The following is a 27,489-nucleotide window of genomic DNA, read 5'->3' as shown; positions in this document are numbered from 1 at the left end:
TGGCTATTTCATTGTTGCACAAATTACGCCATGAGCCAAAAGTTTGAAGTGATAAAATTGGGGGCACGATGATCATAGCTTCTGAGCAGGGGTCCGAGAGGTTGGATTACCTCCCCTAGAGAAGAGATTTGTGAATTACCCCTTTACAAATTGAGAGAATTATTCTTTCTATTTGCTAGGGATTTTGGCCTTTTTTCAGCTCTTCACTTTCTGAAGTGGGAGAAAATATTAAATTTTACTAGGGTTGTTGTTGGCAAAAAGGAGAATCTTTCAATTTGCTAAGGTTTTTTGGCGAAGAGAAAAATCTTTCAATTTGCTAGGGTTTTTGAGCCAAATGCTTTGAGACAGCCCCCCCCCCCAAGAAGGAAGAAATCAAAAAATCCATTTTTAGTTTTTAGATTTTGGAATATTTTGAAATTACCCCCATTGGATCGTCAAATTCAGAAGCTATGACGATGATACACATTAATTTTGTCACTTTCATACGTGATTTCTTTTCTTCTTTGTTTATTTTTGCGTGTGCCATTTAAAATTCACAATTGTTTTTCGTCATTAAATGCTATTTTGATCTTTTTTCGATTTGATTTTGACTTATTGTTTGGCAAAAAATGAAAAAAGTTGAAGAAAATGTTAATGATAAAGCCGTATTTACTTGAACGGATTGTCCGTGTAATAAGCTTATTAATCTCAGTTTGAGCCTGGACATAAAAAAGAGTAGAAGAAAACATTTTGGCGAATGAATAGTGATCTTCTTTTTCTAGGGATTTTCTTTGGAAAAGTGTCGACCATTTGTTTTCACTCTTCACTTTAGTTAAATTTAGTCCCCAGTTTGTGTTTAACCCTCGATCTGCAGCAGCTACAGGGCACTTGAACTTCTGACGAGTTACACCGAATAAATGTTATTAACTACCCTAAAAAAGTTTTTTTTCTTCAGCAGTCACCTTATCAGCCACAACAAAAAGAGGCCCTCACTTAAACTTCAAAGAAAATTCTGAATGAAGCGTTGCAATATGTTTGTTGTGCATTGTGCAGTTAAAAAACGTTTTAAAATCTCGAACGCGCGCACGTCAGCGCACATACACACGCACATAACAACCTAAATGTAACTTGGTTTGTTAACTGGTTGGATGTTGGCTTGCTGCATATGTTAAAGTCGATTGCTCAATTATTCACGTATTTGATCTAATGTAACCATCTCTTTGGATTTTACCATCAAATCGTTTACCGTGCCAATCATAAACACATTGCAGGCAATATGCATATTGAGATACAGAGAGAGAGAGAGAGAGAGAGAGAGAGAGAGAGAGATCGTGTATACATAGGATTCAAATTTGTCAAGCATACCATCACTCAGCTGCAAGATTACGTTACATAGTGACAGAGAAGAAAACATGCTTTCGGCCTATGCTTTATCGACGCTATTATTGTAGCTCGATATCAGTTCTTGAGTGCGAAGACGAGACAGAAATAAATCGCGAATGCAACCAATGAACGAAAAAAGAAACATACCGAGGTATCGAGCATTTAAATGAAGTCATAAAATCAAAAGACAAGCTAAAGCATCGTAGAATGAAAGAATGTGCAATTATCCCGAAATTCATGAGGTTGCAAAAAAGAAAACCAGAAAGAAGCATATGAAAAAGATACATTTGTTTTGAAATTAATCAACAATCAAAAGTTGCAAAGCAAGAACGTGGTGATGAAATTAAGAGCATAAAACATTTTTTAAAAAAACCAATATAGCCTTATTAAAACACGATCATGAGACTAGATGCGGCTGCCTCTGTTGTTGTCCAATGTACGAAAAAAAAGATGAAAAAATTTCTTCTTAAAGAGTGTTAAAACATGAGCAATTTGTTTACTATTGTTTAGCTGTGCTCAGGTCTCGCTTTCCTTATCCTTGTCCCCCTCTCCGTCGCACTTTGTATCGTCGACGACGATGACGACAATGACAAAAAGAAAATACTCAACGACGGTAACAACAGTAGTTTTGTCGACGCGATAATCTCGACATTGCACATCAAAAAAAGGCAGCCAAGTATTCTCCGGGTAAGCGTGTGTGTGTGTGATTACAACATGCAATATGGATTGTTGCAGTGGATGAGAATTTTACATACACCGGCACACACACGAAGGTATGTTTCTTTATTTTGGGAAGCTGTCGTAATTTCCATTCAATAGGCACGGAAAATATGTGTAATGACTCGCGTCTTGGCGACCCGTAGCGTGTTAGTTACAATCGATCAAGCTTCCATCATAATAATGCCCGCCATTTCTCTTGTCTATTGTACAATATTTTCTGCTGCTGTATTTGTCCTCCCCATCGGTATCGTCGGCGACGACAACGACGACAGCAGCAGCAGCAGCAGCCATCCCTGTCTGTTTTACCGTTTGGCACAACTTTTCCCTATTCTACAATGTAAATGCATATGTAGGTGTGTGTGCTCTTGATTTCGTGTGTTTGCCACTATAGACTTGTCTGGAAATACCACTTGACACGTTTCTTTCATTTAAAATTCACAGACTGGATTGCTTAAAATGCCGCATAATATTGTCTTCCTTCCCATATGTAAATCGCAGAATAGAAACAACAACTATAAAATGAAGAAAAAGACGACGAAAAGTGTAGAAAAACGAATCACACGATTTGCGGAACCATTTTTTGAAGTAGCCTTGTGCGCTTTCTTTTTCATCTCTTTCCACTTTGATGGCTTCTTGTATAATTTACAGTTGTCTAATCCAACATAGTCTTTGACTCACTGCGAGCGCAAAAGAAAATTATTACACTATTCAAATGCAAAAAAAAAACACAACACAGTAATTTTTCTTATTTCTCTTTCTCTGAATGAATGAATCAACAGTGAATAAAACAATATTTTCATTATTATTATGATAAACTTCAATGAAAAACATTTTAAAATTCAAGCAAATGCTTTTTCGTGCTTGCACAGCTCAAAGCCGATAAAAGTGGCTCATCATCCTGTTCGCGCTGCTCAGATTCCTGAAGTTCGGGCGGCAAATGCAGTTTTTCGATGACAAATCGCTTACGACGCAACTTGAATGCTAAATCATAGGTTTCAGGTGTATGAGCAGTCAGTGCATTTAATGCGGTCATTTTTCGAATGAAGAATAGTCCATTGTATTCTTTGAAGCAGGGATTTGTTTCTTTGTCTGAGCCGGCAAACGATTCCAATTCAATTGCATAGTCAACTAAATTGCGCACCCGATGAACTAACGACTGATCCTGCGGCGATGGAAAAATTAATAACAATAGACAATTAAATATGCATAATTTTCTATACACTTTTTTGATTCAGTGCCACTTACAATGTACTTGAACAAATGCGTTGGCATAGTAATACAACAAACTGAAAGCGACATTCTAACGGTCGCTCTTAAAATCGTCAAAAATAAGCAAATGTCTTCGGAAAAATGATCATTGTACCAAATTGGCGATCCAAATGATTCGATGCAAATGCGCAAAAGATTTTTCTTTGATGAAGGCGCCATCTGACTACTTGTGCCGAATGTCGATTGGCTAAGTTTTTCTTGTAACTTTTGAATAAGTGACGTGTAGGATGGATTATAGAAAATTGAATTTTCTGTCGAAACAGAGGCTGACACTTGTGCCTCCTTTAATCCGAATAATGTGATGTCTAAAGAGTCCAAGGCACCATTGTCCACCGATTGTGATAAATCAAATGTGTACAAATTATTTCCATCTTTCTGACTACCAGCCCCTTGTTCCGAATCCACTTTATCCAAATTATTGTATCGCCACGCGATTCGCATTTCATCATTTTCAGTATTGGGAGTTGGTTTTGGAGTAGCCGACGACGATGATGATGACTTTTCGGGTACCATTGGTGGCAATTTCTTTATCTGTATAATAGAAAAAAAAAACAATAGTATTGCCTACATTTTTCTCTTCGATTGTCAAGGAATACCGTACCGTGTCATGTGGTTCATTGTCAAAATTCGTTAGAAACAATGCATTCTTATGAACGGTGCCTTCGGCCAAGAATAATTTTGTCAAATATTTGGCATACCGACCAATTTTATCTTCTTCAATCAATACAATTGAACCTATTGGCAAGCCACCGCCTGTACATCAGCCAAATGGAAATAAGTGAATAATAAAAATAATAAAATGTTGATTAACGCATATGACTTTGATTCGTTATCTGATTTTTTTCATACCCAAAACATGGTCTAAGGCCGGATTACCAGTTGATACAAGCTGTTGACCTGTATGGAGTGACTGCTTACCACCAGGCAACAATGGAGTTGTACGTCTTTTTTGAAAACTACTCATTTTCAAGAATAAAAATAACCTTTTCAAATGATTCTAACCAATGTTTTTGTTTACTGAGCTAATGTAGAAAATTTGACGTTTAAGCTTATGTTAATAGCTGTCAAATTGGATTTCGAATTACGTAAACGACGACAATGACGCCATTATTTTTTACTACTTATTCTTGTCTTTGTTCAAACAAAATTGAACGTTACGAAGAAAACGAATTATAAATCAAATGAAATTCTATTATTTGAAATTGACGAAATCTGGAGGAAACTGGGAAGAATTTTTTACCTTTTTGCAGAGAAAGAATTTTTTTTCGTTATTATTAATTCACCTTAAACATCGGTTGTAAGTGGGACAATAGATTGATTTTAAAACATCGGCGTGCCGAAATCATGCTTCCGCCCACTCGTTCCGAGAGTTATTGCACCTACCTAATGAAGCAAAATTATAATTTCTTATCTCAGAAAGAATATTCTGCTTACCGGTACGATTCAATTTTGTTTGAAGAGCTACGGTTCTTAGAATAAATGCATTAAATTGATTGAATGATTGAAATGAGAAATTATCTTTTTATATTTTAACAATATGATATTTATTTTCATAATTTGTAAGTCAAAATTAAGTTAATTTGTTTTGTTTCATTTGACTCAACAGTTGAACTCTATTTAAAACGAAGCAAAAAAGAGAATTATTTCAATTGCATAAATATGAACGTTTGATAATTGCTTCAAAACCCATCATCCCAATGTTAGATGACGGATTGGTATTCAAAAATTCTAAATTTGTTTTCTATTTCATTAAATGTCTAAATTGAGAATTATTTCATAAGCATATAATTCGTTAGCCACTTTTGATAAAATAACATTTTTGGGTGCTTGGCTTGCGGATAGTTTGCTAATATTTTGTTGCTTCTCGTTGATTGAGATTTTGATTATTATTTTTTTCACTGTGAATATGAAAAGGTCCCTGCCCTCTGTACGTGTGTTTCTTTGTATTTTGAGAATCGATGTTTTGTTCTTCATATTTCAGAATGTGTACTCCATTCTTTTAAATGTCATTTGTCAGCTGAATGAACGTGTGCTCGTACAAAGTAAAAAAAAAACCCACTTAATTCGTTCTCCTTTTGTATTTTGTTTTATCTTCATTTTTTCTCATAAAAACTAATAAATAAAGTGTAGATCATGGTTATTCAATGAAAACTGAATTAATTTGTGCTCATTTCTTTTTGTTTCAATTCATACAAAAAAGTTCGCTTTACAATAGGAAAATATAGTTAAATAGATTTCTATTTGTTTACAAATTTAGAAATATAATATAATGCGTGTATTCATTTAAATGTATGTCTGCTCAATCACACAATTTCTAATTTCATTAAATTGAATTATTATTTGTTCTATTCAATGCATTTTGTATTGACAGTCAACGGGTTTTTTGTTGTTGTTTTTCGATGCGATTTTTATATCTTTCTATTTGCACCTGCATTTTGAGATTGCAACATATTTATTTCTATTACAAAAAAAAATCCCTCTGTTTCCGAGTCTTATTGTACTGTGCACAACATATTATTAGATGCGATATTAGAATTTTAAAAAAATGAAACCCTAGAAAAAAGAATAATAAAACAATTATGATAGCTTCAAGACATATTACTCCTTTTTGCGTTCAGCTTTTTTTGTTCCTAATAATTGTTTTAGCACCGGTTTGTATATGGGCCATGAAAACCACAAAATATATCCATAGAACCAGAGCGAACGATGCAATGCCCACCATCTATGGAAGCTGAGCAACACTAATGGTCCAAAACAGAAGCCCATACCAATGAATGTGTACAATTTTAATAATATAAAGATTATCACTTTGCCGGCCAATGTATTTGCGAATTTTTGGAATTGTTCACTTCGCGCAAAAACTGGTTCCATCTGAGGAGAAATTAAAAAAATGAGCTGATTAATAAAGAAATATTTACAACAATAACTATTTCAGACATGAAATCCATATGGTAAATTTATATTATAACCGTGAATGAAAACACATCAAAACTAGGAGAAAAATGCTGATAATGCTATTTGACTTTTTGTTTCTTGTAATGTTTTTAATTTTTGTTGCTTACTTGGCCTACTTTAGTTGAGTATTTTATTTTCATTTTTTGCATTTTTTTTCTGCTCTTTCGATGTGTTTGCATAATTTCGAATAGTAGAATAATAAAAAAATGATGAAAATTATTATATTGATTGAAATCCAAATATCTTTGAAGTGACAAACAAAAATGTACAAATTCTTGATTTGAATTTCAGCCAAATTCATAATTCTACCACATAAAAATGTCATTACCTCTCGTTCGCAAATGATAACTGCAAATTCCATGGCAAATGTAATATAGTATCCGGAATGGAATCCATGCCAAATTGCTAAGAAAACTAATGCGCCCAATTGGCTATAATTGCGATTGCCCAAAAAGCGTAATCGTTTGTAAACATATTCGGCAATCCAGTGGTTGGTTTGCACATTAAAACTGTCGATATAATGTTGGAAACGTCTTGTATTCTCAAACACTAGCAATTTTATGTTGGAACATCCGGACCAATCGGCAACGCCATTCTCATCGACACCGTTGAATGTGATTCCTATTTGAAATATAGTTTAATAGTTCGTTTCAATTCAGAAACATAAAACAGAGCTTTTGTACTAGCTGTTGACTTACCAAAGCAAATGGCAACCGATTCGGTGAGCAACCAACAGGATATATACTTGTATAAAGTAATTCGTGCCCATAGAGCGACCAAAAAGAGTCGTGCCACGATTCCATGGTCGTTAGTAAAGTCACTTGACATCACATACTTGTCATTCAAATAGACTGAACCAACAACGTTCACAATTAAGTAACACATTCCAACGGCGGCCCGTTTTGCGCCGGCCATAAAATAACCATCATGCTTATCAAATTCCTTATTAATAAAGCTGAGATATCGTTGAAACGAAAATTGTGGTCCAACTAAAAAGCTGGCCGGAAAATAAGTAAATGCGGCAACTTCGAGTAGGCTCGGTTTTTCTTTGACCAATAATTTTTTCTGTGTGGCCGATAGTTCGGTGTCATTTCGTTGACCATCGGCAATATTAAATGCCAATCCAATCAAACGCAATGTTAGCACACAATGTGGCATTGTCCATGTAATGTCATACGTTTCAGTTGCTGTTTTATAATAACCAATCATCAAATAGGTCATGTTAAAGAGAAATGTGGTTGCAACCAATGTCGTTCCATTGAATAGAACGATAAGCGCATACGACACTAAAACAGCTGACAAACTGTGATACATTAACCAACCATAATTGAATAAACATATTAAAATGCCCGTTGTCAGTATGTACAGGTGATTTATTGTTTTTGTTTGTGTGTAAAATTTCTTTCGATAGAGTACTGCCAATGGATAACCTGAAATCGAAACAACAACACAAATAAAGCATTTCAAAAGAATGGAAAATATGAAGTTCAAATATAAAAAGTAAATGGAGAATGAAAGCCGGTACGTTGTGATGATTGTCGTCGTTATCATTATCATTCCGGTGTTCGATGAAAGACATACGACATAGAAAAAAAAACTGTGCACAAGTTTGTTTGGTCACCATACAATCTAGAGAGTGTTCATAAAACGTTACTATATATAGCGTATTTTTTTTGTTAAGTGGCGTGTAAGTGCTGATGCTTTTAGTTTTAGCCTATGTCTATATTTGACATTGTAAAAAGAGCACAGTGTTGCCATATGACCATATCATGACCCGGCACTTTATAATAGTTTTGGTTTATGTTATATTTATGATAAATGCAAGTAATCGTAATTTACATACGTTTGTAATCAGTGAAACAAATACATATACATTTGAAATGAACACGTAATTGAACGTACGATTTTACATTTTTTTTTCACATGATAGCTATTTAATCACTTGTAGAGTGTGAGAATGAATAAAAAAAATAAACATGTAATTTGGTCATGATATGGAAAAAATTTAAGAAAATGAAGCGCACGCGATATGAGCCCAAAGAAAAAAGTGCGAGCGCACCTAAAACAAACACACTATATGTATGGGGACGACCAGAACAGAATAGAATACAATGACAATAGAAAACTGAAATGTTTTTCGTTTCAAGGCCACCGAAAATTATGTGCATAATATTTATTCAACAAACGTGCCATTCAATCAAGTCAAGGAGATTATTATAATTTTTCTTGTCCGTTTCACCAAAAATTCAAATTTCGGATGCACACATGATTTCGAATAATTTAAAAAAGAGAGTTTTCATCAATATTGCGATTAGAAAATAAAAATAGACGTCTTACCGACTAATATCGAGATCAATAGTCGAAGCGCTGGTTCGGTAGCTCCAACCGATTGTGCCATCCGACCCAAAATTGTGTCCGCTGCCATTTTTACAAATCTTTTGCACTAATTTTAAATTATTATTATTTTTTTCTGAAAATCAAACAAAAAATTCATATGAAAATGTTTTTTTTTTTTTTTGAAAAACTTTTGCAAATGTATAAAAAAAATCATTCAACACACAGACACACATACACAATACTCGACTGATTTGTTACAATTGACCGCTGATCCCAACCACTATTCAATTCATTCTGACTGCTCGAAATCAATTTACGTAATTATTTATATATTAAGAGCGTGGTAATAAAAAAAAGAGTATCATGTGTGTAATCGGCCGAGCGATTAGATTAAAAATCACACGTTACACTCTCTATTTAATTTCAAATCTCTCTATTTAATTTCGTGATAATAAGGTTCATTGATCGCTTTGCCAATTATAGTGCTGGTAAATTGATAACGACAAAATAACGTATCTTTCTCTTTTTTTTCAAAATGTAAAATTGCTCGATTTGGTCAGTTGCTGTTGCGGCGTGTATGAATGAAAAGTGCACAACAAATGTCAAGTGAACATGTATTTATATGTATTTATGTGTATAAACACATAAATCGATGAAAGATGTTCAATATCATATGATGCAGTGCACACAAAAATTCACAAAATCATTTACACCATGGTTGCACTTTTCTTCTCTTTTTTTTTTGCTTTCTCTTTCTTTCAATTTTTTTGGGCGCTAATTTTACGTACTCGGATTTTTATAGTGTACAGCTATTTTGGTTTTCTACGTTAAGTGATGCGCAATGCGACTAATTCTCCGTCAACAATTCTTTAGTCTGCATATTTTTTTTTGGTAATATTCTATGTTGTTTTCATTCGTCTATATATTTATTCATTAGCTCACTTCTTGTTTGCGATGATTCAATGAGTATTTCTCTTTTCGACGACATTTGAAATGTCATGTTAGTGTTGCCACCGGGTAACCGTTCAAAAACAATCAATGTGCGTGCAGCATGTGTCGTTTGTATGCAGCATGTATTTCAATGTTGCCAGAATTATCCGTTTCATTTAAGCTTGTTATGGACGCGCGAGCTTTCAAAATTTACCAACTGAAGTAAATGCAAACTTCGAACAAAAAAAAACGTAAAAGTTTTGCATCTTTCGACCGGCTATCAAATTCAAATTGGCATCGTAAAATATGATTTTTTTATGGGATTCTTTGTATTTTCATCTCAATAAGAAGCGGATATAGATACCGCATTTAATCATTACAATTTCGAATAAATAAATTGAGAATCAACGCTCCTTTTCATCATCATCAGGGATTTCATTTCGTTTTGATCGATAGATTTTTGATAAGATCGATTTGATATTTGAAAACAAGTCAAAAAACAAATAATTAAAATGATCGCTTCATCGTCGAATTTTATGTTTAATCTCAACACAATGTCCAATTAGGCATCACCGGAAATAGCATCAGATTAGAATAGAACTAAAACCGAAATGCAATGAATTGTGGAAGTATGGCAATGGACTTAAATGCCGTTGAATGTAGCCAAGCAAACAATTCGGATGCTTAAATGAGTATTGCTGATATTCTTATCTATGGAAATATGCAAATTGGTATTTTTTCATCGTCTCTTCTGCCAATACAAAAATGTTAATAAAAAGATCTGCAAACAAGAATGCGAACATCGGAATCGAATGAACAAAAGAGGGAGACGTTGCAATTCATTTACATGGTAAAATATCAAGTAAAGAAGAAGAAAAAAAACTGTATTTGAATGTCAAATCGTGCTAAAATTAACACTACGAAATATCGAGAGTCAAATTTTTGGTGTTTTTCTCTCTTTTTCTTCTTATTAAAAGTGCAGTCGCCAGCATAAATTCAGAATCGAAAAGAGTTTGTATATGACAATGTAATAAAATGGCCTAATTTAATGCATATCGATATATATGCATATATATATGTGTGTTTGTGGACATGATGAAGAATATTAATATTCATAACAATAATAATAAATGGAATATCAATAAAAAAAAAGCAAATGGCATATACACATTATGAGGAATGATCGATTTGAAAGTCGTGCTATAATTCAAGGTGTTTAGAGAGTGTCTGTGTGTCTATTGTTGATTGTCGCTAAAAATTGTACGATCGTTTTGAAATCGAAGAGAGCAGCGAGTTTGAAGAAAAAAAAAATCAAGCGGATAAAATGGATCGTTGCCGTTGTTGACATGGTAATTCGATATATTTGAGTCCGTTTGTGCTACAGTTCGGTCATTCATTCGAATTGAAGTGGTTTGTGTGGGCTGTTCACGCAGAAGAAACAGGAACAATTTTTTTTTCTGGCAAATATATCGAAAAAATATTTCTTTTTTTTGTACAGTGTAAAATGAATATGTGATGTGGTTTCTTGTGGTCTTTGACATTTTAGTGAAGATTGTCGCAAGAAGTAGAGAGACGAAACGCCGCATACTATCACATTCGCAATACAGTTGGTTTTTTTAGTACGTGCGAGCAAGCTTGTGATGGATATTCATGATGTCATTCTCCTTCCTTTTGCGGACATTTACTTTACGCGGGTCTTTTTTTCGCTTATAAATTCAAAATATACACCGACACATACACAAAATCGTATATCACATCGCGTATTTGACGACTGGAAATGCAAACTGTCTGCTAGTGACGGTGAATCGTTGTTGTTGTATTTTTTCGGTAACAATTAATTCACAGATTAAATCGCATCGTCGTTGTACACATGTCTATACAAAACAAAGACATTCGTATTATCGCTTCACATAATTACCGTCGTCAAGTAGTAATTGCCATTTGCCACACTCTTACAGTATCATATGCATGTCATTCGCAAAAAAATAATGATTTGTGTAAAAACTGAAGCAGAAAAAGAATGAAATAAAAAAAAACAACGACACAGACACCACACCATTGCGTTTTCTACGAAATCGTCCAAAAACAGAAATATGTGTAGATAATTTATTTATTTTGTACCAAATACACTCATATGCAAGCCATTTCCACGGCGCACCATTCCATTTCATTCAAAGTGTTATTATATTGTTGATATTCGGTATGTTGTTGTTATTTCTTTCCTTTTGCTGCTGCTGCTGCTATTTTTTGGGTCTTCATTTATATTTTTCTTGCATTTGCAAATAACGAATCTACATGTGGTTGTAAGCTTGTGAGTATATGGATCGCTGTGTATATCTCTTTACCAGAACATATAAATGCAATGGCTCTCTTTCTCTCTCTCTCTCTCTCGATTCAATACATATATATATATATATATATATATATATTCACACTTTGTCGTTTTGCTTATTGAGTAAAGTTTTTTTTTATTCATTTCTTTGGCGTATGGTTTTTAATCGTCGTCGATGCTTTTTTTTTTGCGTTTTTGATGCTTTTTTCGTCGTCGACGACAAATGTATTCGAATATGCCATACACACCTTTTTAAATATGTATAAGATAGTTTCGTCAAGGTCGTGATGTTCAAATAAGACCCGAAAACGCAAAGTGCGAAATTCCATTTTGTTGCAAGTTTTTGATCAATGCACTGCCTTTTTTGATTTCGTGAATTCTATCAACAATTTTTTTAATTTTATTCGGTATTTTATTATTCATTTATTTTGATTTCGGATTTCTGACTGAAGCTTAAAAAAAGAATTTTTTGGCATTTTTTTGGTGCAGTATTTTTGAGGATTAAAAGATTTTTTCTCCTTCGGGAGATCATTGATTGTATTTAAAAATGAGTGATAACGATTGAAATTGAAAGGAGCAAGATAGAGAGAGAGAGGGGGGAGAAACGAGAAGAGTTACCAGTTGAAATTTGAATCACGGCCAAGGTCAAATAAACGTTCTCAACCTCCAGTTCAAAAACGAGACTGTTGATTATGCATCGCCAAAAACAAATTTTCGACATGATCTCGATGGAAATGACAATCAATAAAATAAGGAATGTGCCTTGAAGACGCAAGGGATCTCACATGGATTACTCATGAAGAGTTCGGTGTTAATTTGAATCGCAAAGTCCGCACGCTAAGTTTGCCAGCGTGTCGATGGAGCATGCGTACGCAGTGCACACAGTGTCTGTATCATTGAATAGTGTAGACAAATTTTTTTTCTTGATCGTTGTGTTTCTTTCACTCAACAGATCAAGCTGCTGCTCTTTACATTACGTTGCAAATGGGAGGGCGCAAATTATAAACAAATTTTAACGGTCTCAAGTCATTTTCTATCGTGTTTGTTTCAGTGATTCGACAGATGTGATATACATTAATTCAAAAAAAAATATATTACTTGACATTATTTCGATTCATTGCAATATTTCGACATTATATTGTGTTAGATACAGCAAAAATTGACGAAAAAAAATCGCACATATTTCGGAGAGGTCGATACAGTTCAATGATTTACACAAACGATTGTAATTTATGGACATTTTGTATGAAATGTCTTTGAATTCACGACAATCATAATTGCTGGTGTTGCTGCTGCCGCTGCTGCCGCTGCTGCAATTGGCCCTTGAATATTTAGCCTCTCTTTGGCTTTGTCTGTTTATTAATATGAATTATTTTGGATTTATGCTTGTATGCATTTATTCACATTGCAGTCAGACATAGCCTTATAGAGGTTAGGCAATTGAGGGTAATTCAACAACCATCATCAACGGCTCAACACCTTCACCACCGCATCAATTAATCATTTGTCCAATGCACCAAATCAATTCAATCACATTTCTATATGTTTATAATTGACTCGGTTCCATTTTTTCAACGCTAAAAATTATTTACAAAAAGACCTTATCGTTTCCGTAACCGGTATTATCATCTTCGCAATTTGGCTAAAAAAGAATTCAACAGAATTATCAGAAGGAATGCAGATGTATATATTATATATAAATAAAATTCATCCAGTTATTCCGGTTATTCAGTCGCACTTGAACATTTTCTGCAAGAATAAAATTTAATGAAATGCTACAACGAACACAAAGTTCGACGTATTTCTGAAAATATTCAACCAATGATTTGATCATCAACGAATTAATGATTATTAGATAAAAGATGAAATATTCATTATTTCAACTAAATTCCGACTTATTTTTTATGTACAGTGGGCATATGAAATGCTCGCGTTTAAATACAATTTTATTATTTCGTGTTAGCTTAAGCTAACTTATTTCTAATTCTAAATAAAAAAAAACTCTGTTGGCTATGTTCATGCAGTCTTCGGAATAGATTTAATTTTTAAAAGAATTGAAAACATTTTATTTTTTTGTATATATTTTTCTCCGTTTAAAATTAAAAGTTTTCGATGCATTTTAAAGGTAATTTTAATTTCTAGTCTCTCAAATACGAAATTCGAGAAATTACCATGCAAATGAATATTGTTTTGATTTTGAGCAATTTGTCAAATCAATACAATGTGATTTGTTCTATAGAATTCCAGAAATTGTTTTTGTACCATATATATATATTTTAAATATCACCTTACTAATGTTAATTTTTATGGCTTTATTACTTTGTCAATATTCAGTTGATAATTGATCAGCGACTAAGAGTAATAAAAATGTGATAAGAAATGTTACCAAATTCGAGCATGCATGTGGCAACTGTTGATTTCACACTGAATTTTCTAATTAAATGAAAAAAACCGCACAATCGTATTTAACAGCAACAAACAGTCGTTAATTACTTCAATGATTGAATTGATAGTAAATAACATGCAAAGCATTAAAACGCATGAGCATTAGGTTTGACCGATAGATAAACGGGTGAAATGCATTCCATCGAAACAAGTGCAATACAGAAAATGTTAACAAAGTCCAATTGGTTACATGTACAAAATCCAATGTCAAATTGCTGATTCATATTCAGAGCGTTCATACTGGTTTTTGTATTTGGAACGATTTCAAAAATTTTCATATATATCATGTGTGATTATGTGCGCAAAACTACTGAATATCCCAAATTTGGATAGCGGTACAGATTTAATTTGCATTCAATTAATTCGAAGATAATTAAATGTAAAGAAAAACATTGCGTTCATTTTTTTCTTCTATAAAAAAATTCATATTGTTTTTTATATTCATCCATTCAATTATTGAACGTTTCATTTTCATAAGTATAAACTCTACACAAACTATGGCAACACCAAAATGCTGTCATTGTGCTAAATATCGAGAAATGTTTCGATGTCAAAAGACCCGGCAACAATACGGTTTCATTCAACATTCATTTCTGTGTTCAATGTGTTTAACAACTGTGTTACAGAATATCTTGCGCTGTGTAAAAAGTGAAAAACAAAAAAATGTCGAATCAAACAAATCAAAAAAAGTCAAAGCTAACCGAAAAGACGATTGAATCTTTCCAAATAAATTATATAAATGAATATTCACAATTATTTGAGCAAAATTCCGAATTGAAAATCGAAAATGAAAATTTACGCAGCACAGTGAAGGAGCAATCATTGGCTTTGATTGATGCTAAGCAAAAAAACAGCGATTATTTAAGTGAAATTTCTCGGCTTAAAGCCCTTTTGAGCATTCAAACCGGCCAGGAAACAAGTGAAAATGTGGATGTAAATACTGTGGAACAGCCATTGACGATTGTAAACAAACCATTGTATATTGCTGTTGATCGTTGAATCTGTGTATGTGCCCGTAATGAGCGTGTATTCGATTTGAATGTGGGCCTCCTTCATGTAAATTGCACGAACACATATCCATTAAATCGATAATTGCGTAGTTGATGTGCATGTGCAAAATGGTACATTCAATACGAGACCTATGTGCCCCCAATTTCAATATTTAAATACAGATTGGAGATACACGTTTCAATATTTAAAGCTGAACTTGAAATATTACTGATTAAACGTATTTTTGTATGTTTTACGAGTTTGTGGTCGAAAGTTGTTTTTTGTTACTTTCAAAAGTTTAGTATCGCTTTTGCACAACAATAAATTCCCTAAAAAAAAACACAGAATTTCTCTGTTTCTCTCCGTTTGAAAGAATCCATTTTTGTAATATGGAAGAAAGGTCACACTCCAACTACTAGTAATTTAGTCACCGAAGGAACAGATTCCCAGGTTTTAAGAGCTCGTGATCGTTTATATCGTCGAATTTCTGGTCATCGCGAACATTCTAATTCACCTACGCGATCACCAAGAAATCGAAGTCCTGCCGCGACACGAGAAGAAGTTGAGACATTGAAACAAGTTATATCGAACGATCCGCCTTGGCCATAACTTCGCTTTGTTGCTTAAATCTTCAATCAGATGAATTTTACTTTGTAAGCGATTCATTGCTATTGATGTCACGTTTGGTCGAGAGTTTCCAACATGATCCAACCCGATCGCAACAATTATTGGTTGTAACGCCATCGATACCACTATAATCATCGATATATCATATCAGGCTATTCGTCAGTTTTCGCCACTAGCTAATCATCAATCGGAAACCAATCAGAGTCAGATATAATGCAAAGTAAGGGGTTTTTAGCATTTTATTTGAATCAACAGGAATTCTATTGTTACTAATGCTATTGTTACTGATTAGCATCATTCATGTAATTGAATTTTTGTGATAGGTAATGCAAGCATTTTGGTTCAACAATATACTGTTTACTATCGTAAAGTTGAGGAAGAATCAAATCAACACGCGCATAATCAACCCAGTGGTAGTAGTTCAAGTAATGCCGTTGGTGGTACATCGATCAGTACGCGAGCATCATCGTCCTCTTCGTCATCGTCTTGAAAACACTCAGAGAAATCGTCATCAAAATCATCACGCAAGAAGTCTGAATATTGGACCGATGGCATTCAACAAGTTGTTTCGCCAATTCAAATTTTTTTAACGAATTTACTGCCCAAAGATATATTAATCTCTCAAGATGCATCTTTGGATGCTTTGTGCATGTTACGTGTTGTGCATACATTGAAATGACACTGGGAATCGAAATGACACTGGGAATCACTTTACAATGCCAACTTTACACATGAAGACAATATTCCCGCATCTGAATTCATTCACTCGGTCTCTTCCCAATGCAAAATAGTCATAGTGCCAAACAAATACAAATCTCACGCATCAAATCAAAATTCAAATTCTTGGGTAAATTTATGGCTAAGACAATCATGGATAGTCGAATGGTATGTTACAATTTAGCTCGCCCACAACACAAATTTGCAGATTCAAAGTTCTCTAACCATGTTCTCTTTAAATTTATAGTTAGATCTACCATTTTCAATCCCGTTCTATCGATGGTTGTTATATGAAGACATTTCACTTGGACTGGCCGATTTATCGTCGGTGGCACTAGAAGTTCAAGTCTCATTGAAACGCTTGCAGAGTATTGTACGTGAAATCCATCTATGAATTAAGAAACCAAAAATTTCAAGGTATATTTCAATGCATTCCTTCGTACACGGACCGTTGTAACATTGCTTTTGGTTTCCTCTTTTTTTTTCAAATAACAGATTGAAAGTTCATATTATGATGGCTGTCCAATTGCCGATATGGGTTTGAACTTCACACTTCTAGGTCATGCAACCATTGAACTCCGTCGTGGTAGTCGAGATACTGCAGTCAATATTCATAGTTTGCACCAATATGTCGCTTTAGTGACCCATTAGCTCTTAGTCGAAGGTATACAAACACAAAACATTGATAAACAATTTTATTAATCTCACCGTTCATTATTTAATGCTGTGGAATGTTTCCATTGTTAAATAGGATTTGATTCGGTGTTCCAATCACAACGATTGCGTCTCTTCTATCCCGAAGAAATTCAAAAGGTGCTGTGCGGCTCAAGTTTGAAAAACTATCATCGTTTGGATGTAAAAATGTTGTAAGATTGCTGTTGTACCGACCATGGATTCACGCCCGAATCGAAGACCATTCAGTATTTGTATGAAATACTAAGCACATACAATCGCGAAGAACAACGTTTATTCTTGCAATTTGTCACCGGTTCAAAGTGTTTACCGACTGGCGGTTTCAGGCATACAATCCACCATTGACCATCGTACGCAAAAAACTCGATCCAAATGAGAATCCAGACGAATATTTGCCATCAGTCATGACATGTGTAAACTACTAATATCCGAGTCGCAAAGCAATTCGTGGAAAATTCAAAACGACACTTTTTTGACATTTGTCTTAAATTTAACCATTTGCTGAACAGAAAGAAAACTAATTCAGATTTGTTCTTTCAATCAATCAGATTTGTTCTTTCAATCAAAAGTTGTCAAATGAAGAGAACCAAATATGTCAATATGATCCCATGAAAAAACGATCTGTGATTTGCCGTTTGTAAAGCATTTTCTGTATCATCAATGTGAGAAAATCTAACAAAAATGAATATCAAGTAAAATCAAAATTGAAAGACAAAATATAACATACATAAATATTGGAATGAAATGAAAAGAATGATCATGTTAAAATTACCTAATCAAGTAATTTTTTGTATTTTGAGAAATGACAAAAAAAGAAGAATGAATTTCAATGTTCAGTCTAAACTAGTTAAGTGAAGACAAGAAAAAATGAATTTAAGAGGGAATGTCACCGAAATAAATTCACATCAAATTAATTGAAATTATCTAAAGAAGACCCAATTTGAAACCGTTTCTGTGAAGGCAAAAATATTATGAAAAATTATGAAGTTTTTTGATTATAAAACTACCATAAATAAATGAACATTCAAAAAATAAACCAATCGAATCGAAAACCATTATCTAAGCAGTAAAAAAGTGGTTTTGCACACATAATCACACATGATATATATGAACTGGGTAAGGTTCAAATTCAAAATTGTTTCATTTTCAGAGTGCGTTCATTATTTCTTTATTTTATATATGATGAAGGCGATCATTGTACTTTATCGTATTCTTGGCGGCCGAAGAGTTCTTTCATTTCGATATGAATGTTCTGTTGCCAAAAAAGGCGCATGAAAAAAAATACGAATTATTGGTTCTTTTAATAGATTGCACACACCACCTGAGAACACCGACACCGAATTGTTGTGAATCATCCGTTCGTTTGTTTGACGCACCCATGGCAATGACAATTCAAATTGCTTTCTCAATTTGACGTTTCACGGCTATGTGCATTCATACCAATAAATGCGAAAATTTCAGCATTTTCATTGTTTATTCTTTAATTTTGTTTGAAAAATAAAATAAAATAACCAAAAAAAAAATGATATAAAAATTGTCATAAACGTTTGTGGTGCCAAATCAAAGTCAAAGTACAAAAAATAGCATAAGCACTTGAACTGATAAAACGAACGTCTGCGATAAGAAATAATCGAATTGAATCGTATACAAAATCAACAACCGAATCGAGAACTTTGTTCAAAACTCTGTTATAGCTCCAGTTGAGCAAATTTTTGATCAAAAATGTCATCCAACGCATTCAATGCAATAACACGACAAATAAATTGTTTATTTGGCAACAAGGAACCATGGCAGGTGGCATCGATTACAGCTATATCGCTAATGACCGTCATATGGCTTTTGGAGCAAATTGACCACGATGAAAGTAAGTAGAACTCAATCCAGCTACCCTTGGTTCTGATTTACATCGCTTATGTTTGGTTTTAGGTATAAGCTCACGAGCGAAAAACAAGTTCTTTAAGCTAATGCGGTTGTTGCCGCAAGTACAACGTAAAATCGATACTGAAGTATCGAAGGTATCCGCTGGAATGGAAAAATCCGTTCAAGATCGAACCGCTCACATGGAATACTATTCGACATTACCATTGCTTGGACTATCCAATGAAGAGTTGCTAGAAGAGGTGGATAAATATTTGTCGCTCGGCGAATATAAATGGAAAGAAGGCCGGGTTTCTGGTGCCGTTTACAATTTTAATGAACAACTATGCGAATTGATGTCAATAGTCTATCAGAAAACTGCATACACAAATCCATTACATGCGGACATTTTTCCCGGCATCAATAAAATGGAAGCCGAAGTTGTACGAATGTGCGCTACAATGTTCAATGGCGACGAAAACACCGTGGGAACGGTAAGAATGTGTTTATTTTTTTTTTTAATTCGTATGAGATATTCAAAAGCAGACTATTGAAATTTATGAGAAATGTTCCGGTTTTCAGATGACCACCGGTGGCACAGAGTCATTGATTATGGCATGCAAAGCGTATCGTGATTATGCCCGTGAAGTTAAAGGAATTTACAAGGCAAATATTGTGATGCCCCGTACTGCACATGCCGGTTTCGATAAAGCCGCACAGTATTTCAACATTCACATCAATTACGCGGACATTGATCCAATTACAACCAAAGTGAATATGAAGCAAATGGCCGCGAAGATAAACAAAAACACAATCATGGTATGTACTTATTGTTTCAGCACACAAAAATCAAAATAGATATAAAACATTTCGTCTTTTTTTTTGCATTTGCTTGCGTAGTTGATTGGCTCAGCACCAAATTTCCCGTATGGAACCATGGATGACATCCAAGCAATTGCTGCATTGGGGCTAAAATATAAAATCCCTGTACATGTCGATGCATGTTTGGGTGGATTCTTAATTCCATTCATGAAACGAGCCGGATATCCATTGCCACCATTTGATTTTCGTGTTAAAGGTGTCACAAGCATATCAGCCGATCCACATAAGGTACACAATATTGACGTTTTTCACTTGGATAAACGAAGAACATGGAATTCTTTCATGTTATAAAAATTTCTGGGTTATGAATTCCATTTGGTCTTTTACATCCAATCGTTCTGAAGATGAATTTTATGTCGGTGCATTCATGTATTCAACAATAGAAAATCGTTGATTCATTTTCATTGAAATTTTGAAATTTTCAGTATGGATTCACTCCAAAGGGGTGCAGCATTATATTGTATTCGGACAAAAAGTATCGTCATCATCAATACACAATGACAACCGATTGGCCGGGCGGTGTTTATGGATCGCCAACGGTGAATGGATCACGTGCTGGTGGTTCGATAGCTGCATGTTGGGCAACAATGCTTCATTTTGGTATTGATGGTTATGTAGAGGCGACAAAACGTGTCATCGACACAACACGTTACATCGAACGTCATTTGCGACAAATCAAAGGCATTTTTATTTTTGGCACACCAGCCACGTCTGTAATTGCACTTGGCTCACGTGAATTTGACATTTTTCGTTTGACCGATGCAATGTGTTCATTTGGTTGGAATTTAAACACACTTCAATTTCCGTCCGGGTAAGATGATGAAAGAATTTTATAATATTTTCAACAAATAAAATTTGAGAACAATCTCAAAAATTCGCTCAATTACAGAATTCACATTTGCGTGACAATGCTGCATACAATGGATGGCATGGCTGATAAGTTTATCAAAGATATTAAAGCAGCTGTTGGTGAAATCATGAAAAATCCAGGAAAACCCGTCGAAGGAAAGGTATTTATTCAAATTAAAAAAAAAAGCACAATTTGCAAAATGAACATCATTTGAGTAAAAACGAACAATTATTTTCATTAGATGGCGTTGTATGGCCAGGCACAAACTCTATCTGATCGATCACTAGTTGCAGACATCACACGTTGCTTCATCGATTCAATGTATTATACACCGGGGGCCGCTATCAAAAATGGCAAATGATCCAAACTGTACCTTCCATTAATCAGGTCTACTTAAGGCGGATTAGCATTTTTTTTCTTCCTCACTGTGTTTGTTTTGACATATACACATGGTGTGTGAAAAAGCAATTTGGTGCCATTTCCGACCAATCAAATTGGTTGCATTGAAACTGTTATAGCTTTTTTGTATTAGAGAGACCTATTTAATATTGCAAATAGTCCATATTTTATGTAATGATCAAAGAGAATTGTGCTTATCTTAAAGATGCATTTATATATTTACATGAAAATTGATGTCTAACAGTTACAGAATTAAAAAGAATTATTGAAATATATTGATGTATTATTAGAGAAAAAGAGTAATAAACTATTTATGATTTGTTAGAAATACTTGATGACAACGTATGTGAAAGCTTAATTATTGCTCATTTTATATGTCGATTGACAGGCGCATTTAATGAACCTACTGTTATAATTACTGTCTGTGAAATACATTGTTTTTGTACAAAAAAAAAAAAACATTCTGCACGATATGTGTAATTATTTTGTCACCATATCTCTTTGTATAAAATATGTCAATAATGTCTATATATCAGTCTATTATAGACTCTTTATATCCATGAAATTTTCTATAAACTGAACATTTTAATATTTAATGATATCAGGTATAACCTCCTTTGTAATACATGCAATTAGAGATTGAAACCATCGAACGAAATTACAAACAAAAGGAGGAGACAAACACGAATAAACATGAAACAATGTCCTGGAAAAAAATCTTTGCCCCATGAGAATCATAAACGAAATTTGAAAAACTGCATTTATTCAAAATTAGTTCAGTATTTCACAGCAAAAAAACGCGATATAAAAAAATGAAGCAATCAAAGCGAAAGTCAAATATTTCAACGTTCATGACGTGTTTAATTAAAACAATCAATGAGTATTTTAGTGTATCAAGTATAACCGGCCTGAAGTATGTGCAGAGTGAACACGCCACACTTGCAATTAAGTAAAAATTCAAATATTTTATTGGGTTTTGTTTTTTCTCTTCAAACTTTCTAAAGTTGGAAGTTTGTTTCCAATTTATTATTTTAATCCAAATAACTCCTTTTGATTTGAGTTTTTCTTTGATAATTTCTTCTTTTTTTTGAAGAATATTTTGGTGTTTGGTGCTGATTGTGAGTTTCATTTTCTGTAATATATTGGTTGCTCACTTTTGGTTGCGTTACAAGAGTAATTCCACCAGAATGGTTGTTGCTTCCAATCACCTACCGTTACCAACAGCACCCTTGCCAGCGCTTACAATTTGTCCTATCGGTCATACTCATCCAAATCGTCTAGCTGCTTTCATTTCTGAAATGTAAGTACAGCACCTTTTTTCGCAACTATTATGGTTCCCTTCAACGTTTTAAATTCTTCTTAGAAATTATGATTCGAAGGAATATTCGGCTGAGAGTTTAAAGCGTATGTTCAAGCAATCATCTGGATTTTTTGAGACGATGACATACAATGTCAGTGAATTAACAATAGTACAAAATCTCATCGATATGAATCAATATACAGTGCGTCGTGTAATGGATACCATACAGAATACATGCAATGACATATTTGTGCGATGTCGTTTCGAAGGATTCGCTTTTAACTGTTCAAATTTATTTAAAGCGGTAACCAGTCAATATGGTAACTGTTGTACATTCAATGGATATCGAGATTTTAAGTGAGTTTTTTGAACAAAATGTCCAGCAATTGAATGTGCTTATTGGAAAGAACCAATTTTTTTTCTTTTTTTTTTTTCAAATTAAAAGTACAACATTGTCCCCAAACGGAAGAACATCCATATCATTATTACTTCGATCCAATGACGAGACATTCATCTCTTCGGAAAGAATACGGTTTTTTATATACGAAGCAAACACATCGGCCAGCATAGCTGTATTCGAAAGCATGTTGTCACACGAAACCGAGACATTTGTGGACATAGCGCCGGAGATTAATATGTGTTCGAATGCAGTTGGTCAAACACCAATCGATCAACGAAATTGCTTATACGAAGGAGAAAAACAATTGAAGTATGACACTGAGTTTTGTCCAAGTTGAAGTTTTTGTTTTGACAAAAATATGAATTTGTTTTTAATTTTGATTGGTCACAAAGTGAAGATTGCCGCAAGATGTTTGGCTCTATGGTTGAGTTTTGTTCATTGGACTTTAATTGTTATTTTAGATACTTCTCCAGATACAGAGAGTCAAGCTGCAGACTCGAATGCATTTTGAAAAAAATGGTACGGGCGTGTCAGTGCTTACCATATTATTATGCAATGTATTCAAGAACGACGAAAGTTTGCGACTTTACAGACATTAAATGTTTGGTCGATAAATACTGTAAGTAATTTATAAATATTCAATATCACTTTTTGGCCAAAATTGTTTCTAATGAAAACAAATTGATCTAATTGAAGTGTTTTTATACAATTTCACGAGTTTCGTTTAAAATTAGCACTTGATGTATAGATGCATGACCTCACATTTACGTTTGTAAAGATGGCACTATAACAATTGTAAACAAATTGAATTGGACGGACTGTGGTTGGATATAAATGAATGATTTGAATCAATAAACATTGTCAATAGTGCACAAAGTCACCTTTTTTTGATAAAACTTAAAGAATCTTCTGTAAAGGAGTAAAATTAAGAATTTCTTCATATTCAGGGTCAACGTACCACCAACAAAAAAATGAAACAAAAGACTGTGAATGCATGGCAAATTGTATGGAAATAACTTATCATGCTTTTATGAGTCAAACACGTTTGCAGCCGAATTATTTTGAAGTTGGATCTTTTTAGTTGGTTTCATTCAATGAAATTGATCTTAAAAAAATAGTAATCGCCAGTTATTTCGAATTTTAGTGAAGGCCTTAGCGATGAGCATATTATCTTACACATTTCATTTGGAAGGGAAGTATTTAGAGCAATTCAAAAGGATCTTGCGACAAACGTGTTGGCATTGACAGGTTGTTTATTTTAGTTTAAACAAGTCAAGTGTATCTATCTAACTTTCTTTCTTACCAATTTGGAATATTTTTCAGCAAATCTGGGCGGCATCTACAGGTTTTCTATTCTAATCTATGTGAATAAAATTCAACATTCGTCATAATTAATAATATGGAAAAAAAAATTTCTTTGCAGTTTATTTATTGGCTTCAGTGCGATCACATTTTTTGAAATAGTCTATTACGTATGTGTACGCTCTTATACAAACTACAAAAAACAAGTGCTGCGCCATAAGTCTGAAAATGTGATGCATAAGAAATTATTTAACAATCGAATGTAGTATCAAAAATGTTCGTTTTATTGTTTTTTATAAGTTAAATAAATAAACAAGTGAACAAAGCAAAACAAAAAATATAGATAAATAAATAAATTATTAAAAACTACATGTTACAAGGTAAAATGATCGAAAAAATGTTCATTTTTAATGTGTCGATTTTTAAATTGGCGAATCAGTAGAAATGAAATGTTTAAGAACAGTTAGACTTGTTGATGATTTTTTTTCCTTTGTTGGATTTATATAGACATTCATCGTTGGGTTTGGGATTTTCTTCATTTCTGTAGATTGTTTTTTCGAGTTTCGTTTTCTTTTTTTTTCTTTTAAATTTAATTTAAGCTATAAGTTTGTTGTGGCATTTGTTGACTGTACACGATACTATGTGGATCAGTGTATGTGGCAAGCTGTGGACTTGCATTATACTCTTCATACGTGGTTGGTCGATAATTGCTAGCGCTTGCCGCAGTGTATGCGGCCGTTTGTTTAACAGCAACTGGCCGTTGTTGATTGTAGCTAACATTGATACGATCCGAGTTCGATGTAGCTGGCACATTTTCAGCGGCACCATTATTTTCGATGGGCAATGAACGTTTCCAGTAGCTGCCCGAGCTGCTCGAACCGCCCCAGCTGTCGTCGTGCGAATCTTCGTAGACATGCTGATGATGTGCGTGTTCAATGATGGCAACCTAAACGGCATAGAGGCATAATTGCTATATAAAACCAATTTGGTGAATCGAAGCCAAGAGTAATTTAATCGTTTCATATACGACGATTCGGTGGATGATTATTGTGCACACGTTGAATGAAGGATTTTTTTTTGCAAAATTCCTTCTTCTTTTGATTAATGAACCCATTTGTATTATTTGAAACAAACATTTATATGTTTTTTGCGACAGAAAGATAGAAAAATAAACCTTCAACTTAATCCCAAGCAATTTTAAATCAAGCGACTTGCGTTTCGAATATGCAATATGATGTAAATGTATGAGACAAGTGAAAAAATTTCTTGATTTCTGTACATCGAAATATGAATTCTTAATTTACATTATGCGACCGGTATCATTTTGATCATGAATCGAGAAATTTACAATAAATAACAACAATTCATCGGCACATTCCGAATGTGACTTTCAATGAAAAATGAATATTTAGTGTTTGTTTTTTTTTTTGCTAAAACATTTCTACTCTGGGTTTGGGTTAACGAATTTGGTTTTGGCTATTTTCTTTTTGTACTACTTTTGTGTAGCATTGTTCAATGGTACTCGCATTCGGTCCATCTTCGGTCATTGTATGCATTTTAGTGCATGTTTTTCAATACAAAGTATCTTCTGTGAATCAACCACCTACAATAATTACTCGTGAGTTTTATTACACCAAGTGCATTCTTACATTTAAATGGCTATCGCATATGAATATAGAGTTATGGTTTTGGTAATGCTAGTAGCAGTTGGATCAATGGCATACTAATCTACTTGAATATATGGTATAGTAATGGGTTAAATTTTGAATGTGAATGAATGAATTAATGGTTAACAGTTGAGCCATTGTTAGTTTTGACAATTAGTATGAATGATGTTACAAAATGTGAATTGAAAAAAATGTGTTTGTTTTTTTTGTTGTAGAATTTCAAGTGAAACAGTTGAGTTTTTGGATTCAAGTGTGGCATTTTGGAATCATTGGATCTCTATCAAATTGTATAAAATAGACACTATGCGTACCTTTTGTGGTGTTTGGCCACGTTTCAAATCCACCCAGAATCTGGCGATGTTCACAATCAAACCAATGACAGCAACGACAAAGAATTTGATTTGTAAATGGGTGGCGATGATTTTCAGTAGGAGTTCAATCTTGGCTTTAAGCACAGCACCAATTAAGAGCAATTTCATGAGTGCACGTCTCTTCTTCTTTTTACCTTTGCCCCGTTTTCCTATATCGCCGGAATGAGGTCACAATTTTCGCAATATTAGAAACATTCGATTCGAATCGAAACGTCACTTTCGTGTACAACACACGTATGATTGTTTGTGAGTGAGTGTGTATGTGTATGTTTTGATGCGATCGCAAATCCAAGCCGCGAATAAGCTTTCTTCTTGATACGATGCACACCAATCGACTAATTGATAATGAACTCGGACATTTGTATGATCATTTGGTAGTGTTTCGCGTGCGCGCGAGCACACACATAAAATTACCATGTACGTCCATGACCGAAATAGTAGAAAACTTTTCACTAATGACGCGACCCCATATGCGATCGACACACTCACACATAACAATCAAAAATACAACAAACCAAGCTCAATGTATAAAATATAACGAATCATGCATTAAGCGAACACACATTTAAAAGTTTTCCAAATAAATTCAAACAAAATACGATCAACATTTAAATAAAAGGAAATATGAAAAATATCTACTGGATCACACACAAAAAACACACAAAGAAATCGAAAATAATAACTATAATAAAAACAACACACATCGTTCAATTCAATTATTGAATTGATTTTTAATCACAAATAGAATTTGAGTGCATTCGGGGTGCTCTTAAAACAAGAGAGAGATAAAAGAGAGAGAGAAAGAGAGTGACAGAATAACCAACATAGACAGATAGATAGAAAGAGGAAGAAAATATAGCAATAGTGCTCAGAGAAGCTAATGTTTTTGTTTTATTGTTTTTGCTGTAAATTTTGCTTGCATTTGAAAATGAATCATGCTTTGATTAGTCAACAAGAACGAAATAAAAATAAAAATTGTATAAAAACCATGTGATGATCCCAATTTCGCCAACAATTCAATCGTTTTCAAACCTAAAAAAATAACGAAAACTCAATTTTAACTTTGCAGATGAAGTGAAAATGT

At 33.7% G+C, this 27,489-nt stretch overlaps 5 protein-coding genes and 1 long non-coding RNA gene across 14 annotated transcripts in view; 3 read left to right on the top strand and 3 right to left on the bottom strand.

Moving 5' to 3' along the window:
- Positions 1-2,865: 2,865 nt before the first annotated feature.
- On the bottom strand, positions 2,866-4,373 carry LOC116344858 (putative elongator complex protein 4). Its single transcript, XM_031773671.1, has 4 exons — positions 4,201-4,373; positions 3,953-4,104; positions 3,328-3,882; positions 2,866-3,244 (listed from the first exon to the last, which is right to left on the bottom strand). The coding sequence occupies exons 1-4, from the start codon at positions 4,313-4,315 to the stop codon at positions 2,915-2,917; spliced, it is 1,152 nt and encodes a 383-aa protein (XP_031629531.1). The 5' UTR covers positions 4,316-4,373; the 3' UTR covers positions 2,866-2,914.
- A 492-nt stretch (positions 4,374-4,865) lies between these two features.
- Positions 4,866-9,615, bottom strand: LOC116345513 (lysophospholipid acyltransferase 5). Of its 3 annotated transcripts, none has more exons than XM_031774957.1 (5): positions 9,432-9,615; positions 8,644-8,776; positions 7,005-7,736; positions 6,635-6,927; positions 4,866-6,222 (listed from the first exon to the last, which is right to left on the bottom strand). In XM_031774957.1, the coding sequence occupies exons 2-5, from the start codon at positions 8,729-8,731 to the stop codon at positions 5,950-5,952; spliced, it is 1,386 nt and encodes a 461-aa protein (XP_031630817.1). In that variant the 5' UTR covers positions 8,732-8,776; positions 9,432-9,615; the 3' UTR covers positions 4,866-5,949. The 3 variants fall into 3 exon arrangements, with proteins under 3 accessions (XP_031630817.1, XP_031630824.1, XP_031630809.1); XM_031774964.1 differs by lacking the exon at positions 9,432-9,615 and adding an exon at positions 8,867-9,340; XM_031774949.1 differs by lacking the exon at positions 9,432-9,615 and adding an exon at positions 8,879-9,340.
- A 5,298-nt stretch (positions 9,616-14,913) lies between these two features.
- On the top strand, positions 14,914-18,117 carry LOC116343605. Of its 2 annotated transcripts, none has more exons than XR_004201346.1 (5): positions 14,914-16,187; positions 16,260-16,852; positions 16,932-17,101; positions 17,180-17,348; positions 17,436-18,117. It is a non-coding gene; the product is annotated as an uncharacterized LOC116343605 (long non-coding RNA). The 2 variants fall into 2 exon arrangements; XR_004201345.1 differs by having other exon boundaries at positions 14,916-16,187; positions 16,291-16,852.
- Positions 18,118-18,799: 682 nt separating this feature from the next.
- LOC116341913 (sphingosine-1-phosphate lyase) lies at positions 18,800-21,710 on the top strand. Its single transcript, XM_031769300.1, has 7 exons — positions 18,800-19,241; positions 19,304-19,728; positions 19,817-20,053; positions 20,135-20,344; positions 20,542-20,927; positions 21,006-21,126; positions 21,208-21,710. Exons 1-7 carry the CDS (start codon positions 19,100-19,102, stop codon positions 21,325-21,327), a joined length of 1,641 nt encoding a protein of 546 aa, XP_031625160.1. The 5' UTR covers positions 18,800-19,099; the 3' UTR covers positions 21,328-21,710.
- Positions 21,711-22,177: 467 nt separating this feature from the next.
- Positions 22,178-24,633, top strand: LOC116349137 (sodium channel protein Nach-like). The gene is made up of 9 exons (XM_031780421.1): positions 22,178-22,278; positions 22,459-22,665; positions 22,729-23,022; positions 23,111-23,374; positions 23,527-23,684; positions 24,013-24,145; positions 24,210-24,313; positions 24,389-24,410; positions 24,489-24,633. The coding sequence occupies exons 1-9, from the start codon at positions 22,178-22,180 to the stop codon at positions 24,631-24,633; spliced, it is 1,428 nt and encodes a 475-aa protein (XP_031636281.1).
- A 272-nt stretch (positions 24,634-24,905) lies between these two features.
- The window catches only part of LOC116348340, a 19,006-nt gene continuing 16,422 nt past the window's right edge, over positions 24,906-27,489 (bottom strand). For 4 of the 6 annotated variants that reach the window (XM_031779320.1, XM_031779342.1, XM_031779328.1 and 1 more), the window contains exons 6-8: positions 27,393-27,437; positions 26,346-26,554; positions 24,906-25,313 (exon numbers count right to left, since the gene is read on the bottom strand). In XM_031779320.1, the coding sequence (XP_031635180.1) occupies positions 24,957-25,313; positions 26,346-26,554; positions 27,393-27,437 (611 nt within the window). In that variant the 3' untranslated portion in view covers positions 24,906-24,956. The remainder of the gene's footprint in view (positions 25,314-26,345; positions 26,555-27,392; positions 27,438-27,489) is intronic. The other 2 variants (XM_031779350.1, XM_031779358.1) reach the window with 2 other exon arrangements.

Source organism: Contarinia nasturtii, unplaced genomic scaffold, assembly GCF_009176525.2.
Source record: "Contarinia nasturtii isolate CC-2019 unplaced genomic scaffold, AAFC_CNas_1.1 Cnas_scaffold_129, whole genome shotgun sequence".
Taxonomy (NCBI): Eukaryota; Metazoa; Arthropoda; class Insecta; order Diptera; family Cecidomyiidae; genus Contarinia; species Contarinia nasturtii.
The sequence above is the reverse complement of the archived record's forward strand: the minus strand, read 5'-3'. Positions and strand labels throughout refer to the sequence as shown.

Coding starts and splice junctions, on each gene's coding strand:
- LOC116349137 (XM_031780421.1), top strand. CDS start 22,178: ATGAAGCAATCAAAGCGAAAGTCAAATATTTCAACGTTCATGACGTGT. Junction 23,023..23,110: donor AATGGATATCGAGATTTTAA/GTGAGTTTTTTG, acceptor TCAAATTAAAAG/TACAACATTGTCCCCAAACG. Junction 24,314..24,388: donor AAACGTGTTGGCATTGACAG/GTTGTTTATTTT, acceptor AATATTTTTCAG/CAAATCTGGGCGGCATCTAC.
- LOC116341913 (XM_031769300.1), top strand. CDS start 19,100: ATGTCATCCAACGCATTCAATGCAATAACACGACAAATAAATTGTTTA. Junction 20,928..21,005: donor ACACTTCAATTTCCGTCCGG/GTAAGATGATGA, acceptor GCTCAATTACAG/AATTCACATTTGCGTGACAA. Junction 21,127..21,207: donor GAAAACCCGTCGAAGGAAAG/GTATTTATTCAA, acceptor TATTTTCATTAG/ATGGCGTTGTATGGCCAGGC.
- LOC116344858 (XM_031773671.1), bottom strand. CDS start 4,315: ATGAGTAGTTTTCAAAAAAGACGTACAACTCCATTGTTGCCTGGTGGT. Junction 3,883..3,952: donor ACAATGAACCACATGACACG/GTACGGTATTCC, acceptor TCTATTATACAG/ATAAAGAAATTGCCACCAAT. Junction 3,245..3,327: donor CGCATTTGTTCAAGTACATT/GTAAGTGGCACT, acceptor CCATCGCCGCAG/GATCAGTCGTTAGTTCATCG.
- LOC116345513 (XM_031774957.1), bottom strand. CDS start 8,731: ATGGCAGCGGACACAATTTTGGGTCGGATGGCACAATCGGTTGGAGCT. Junction 7,737..8,643: donor ATTGATCTCGATATTAGTCG/GTAAGACGTCTA, acceptor TTTCGATTTCAG/GTTATCCATTGGCAGTACTC. Junction 6,223..6,634: donor TTATCATTTGCGAACGAGAG/GTAATGACATTT, acceptor ATTTCTCCTCAG/ATGGAACCAGTTTTTGCGCG.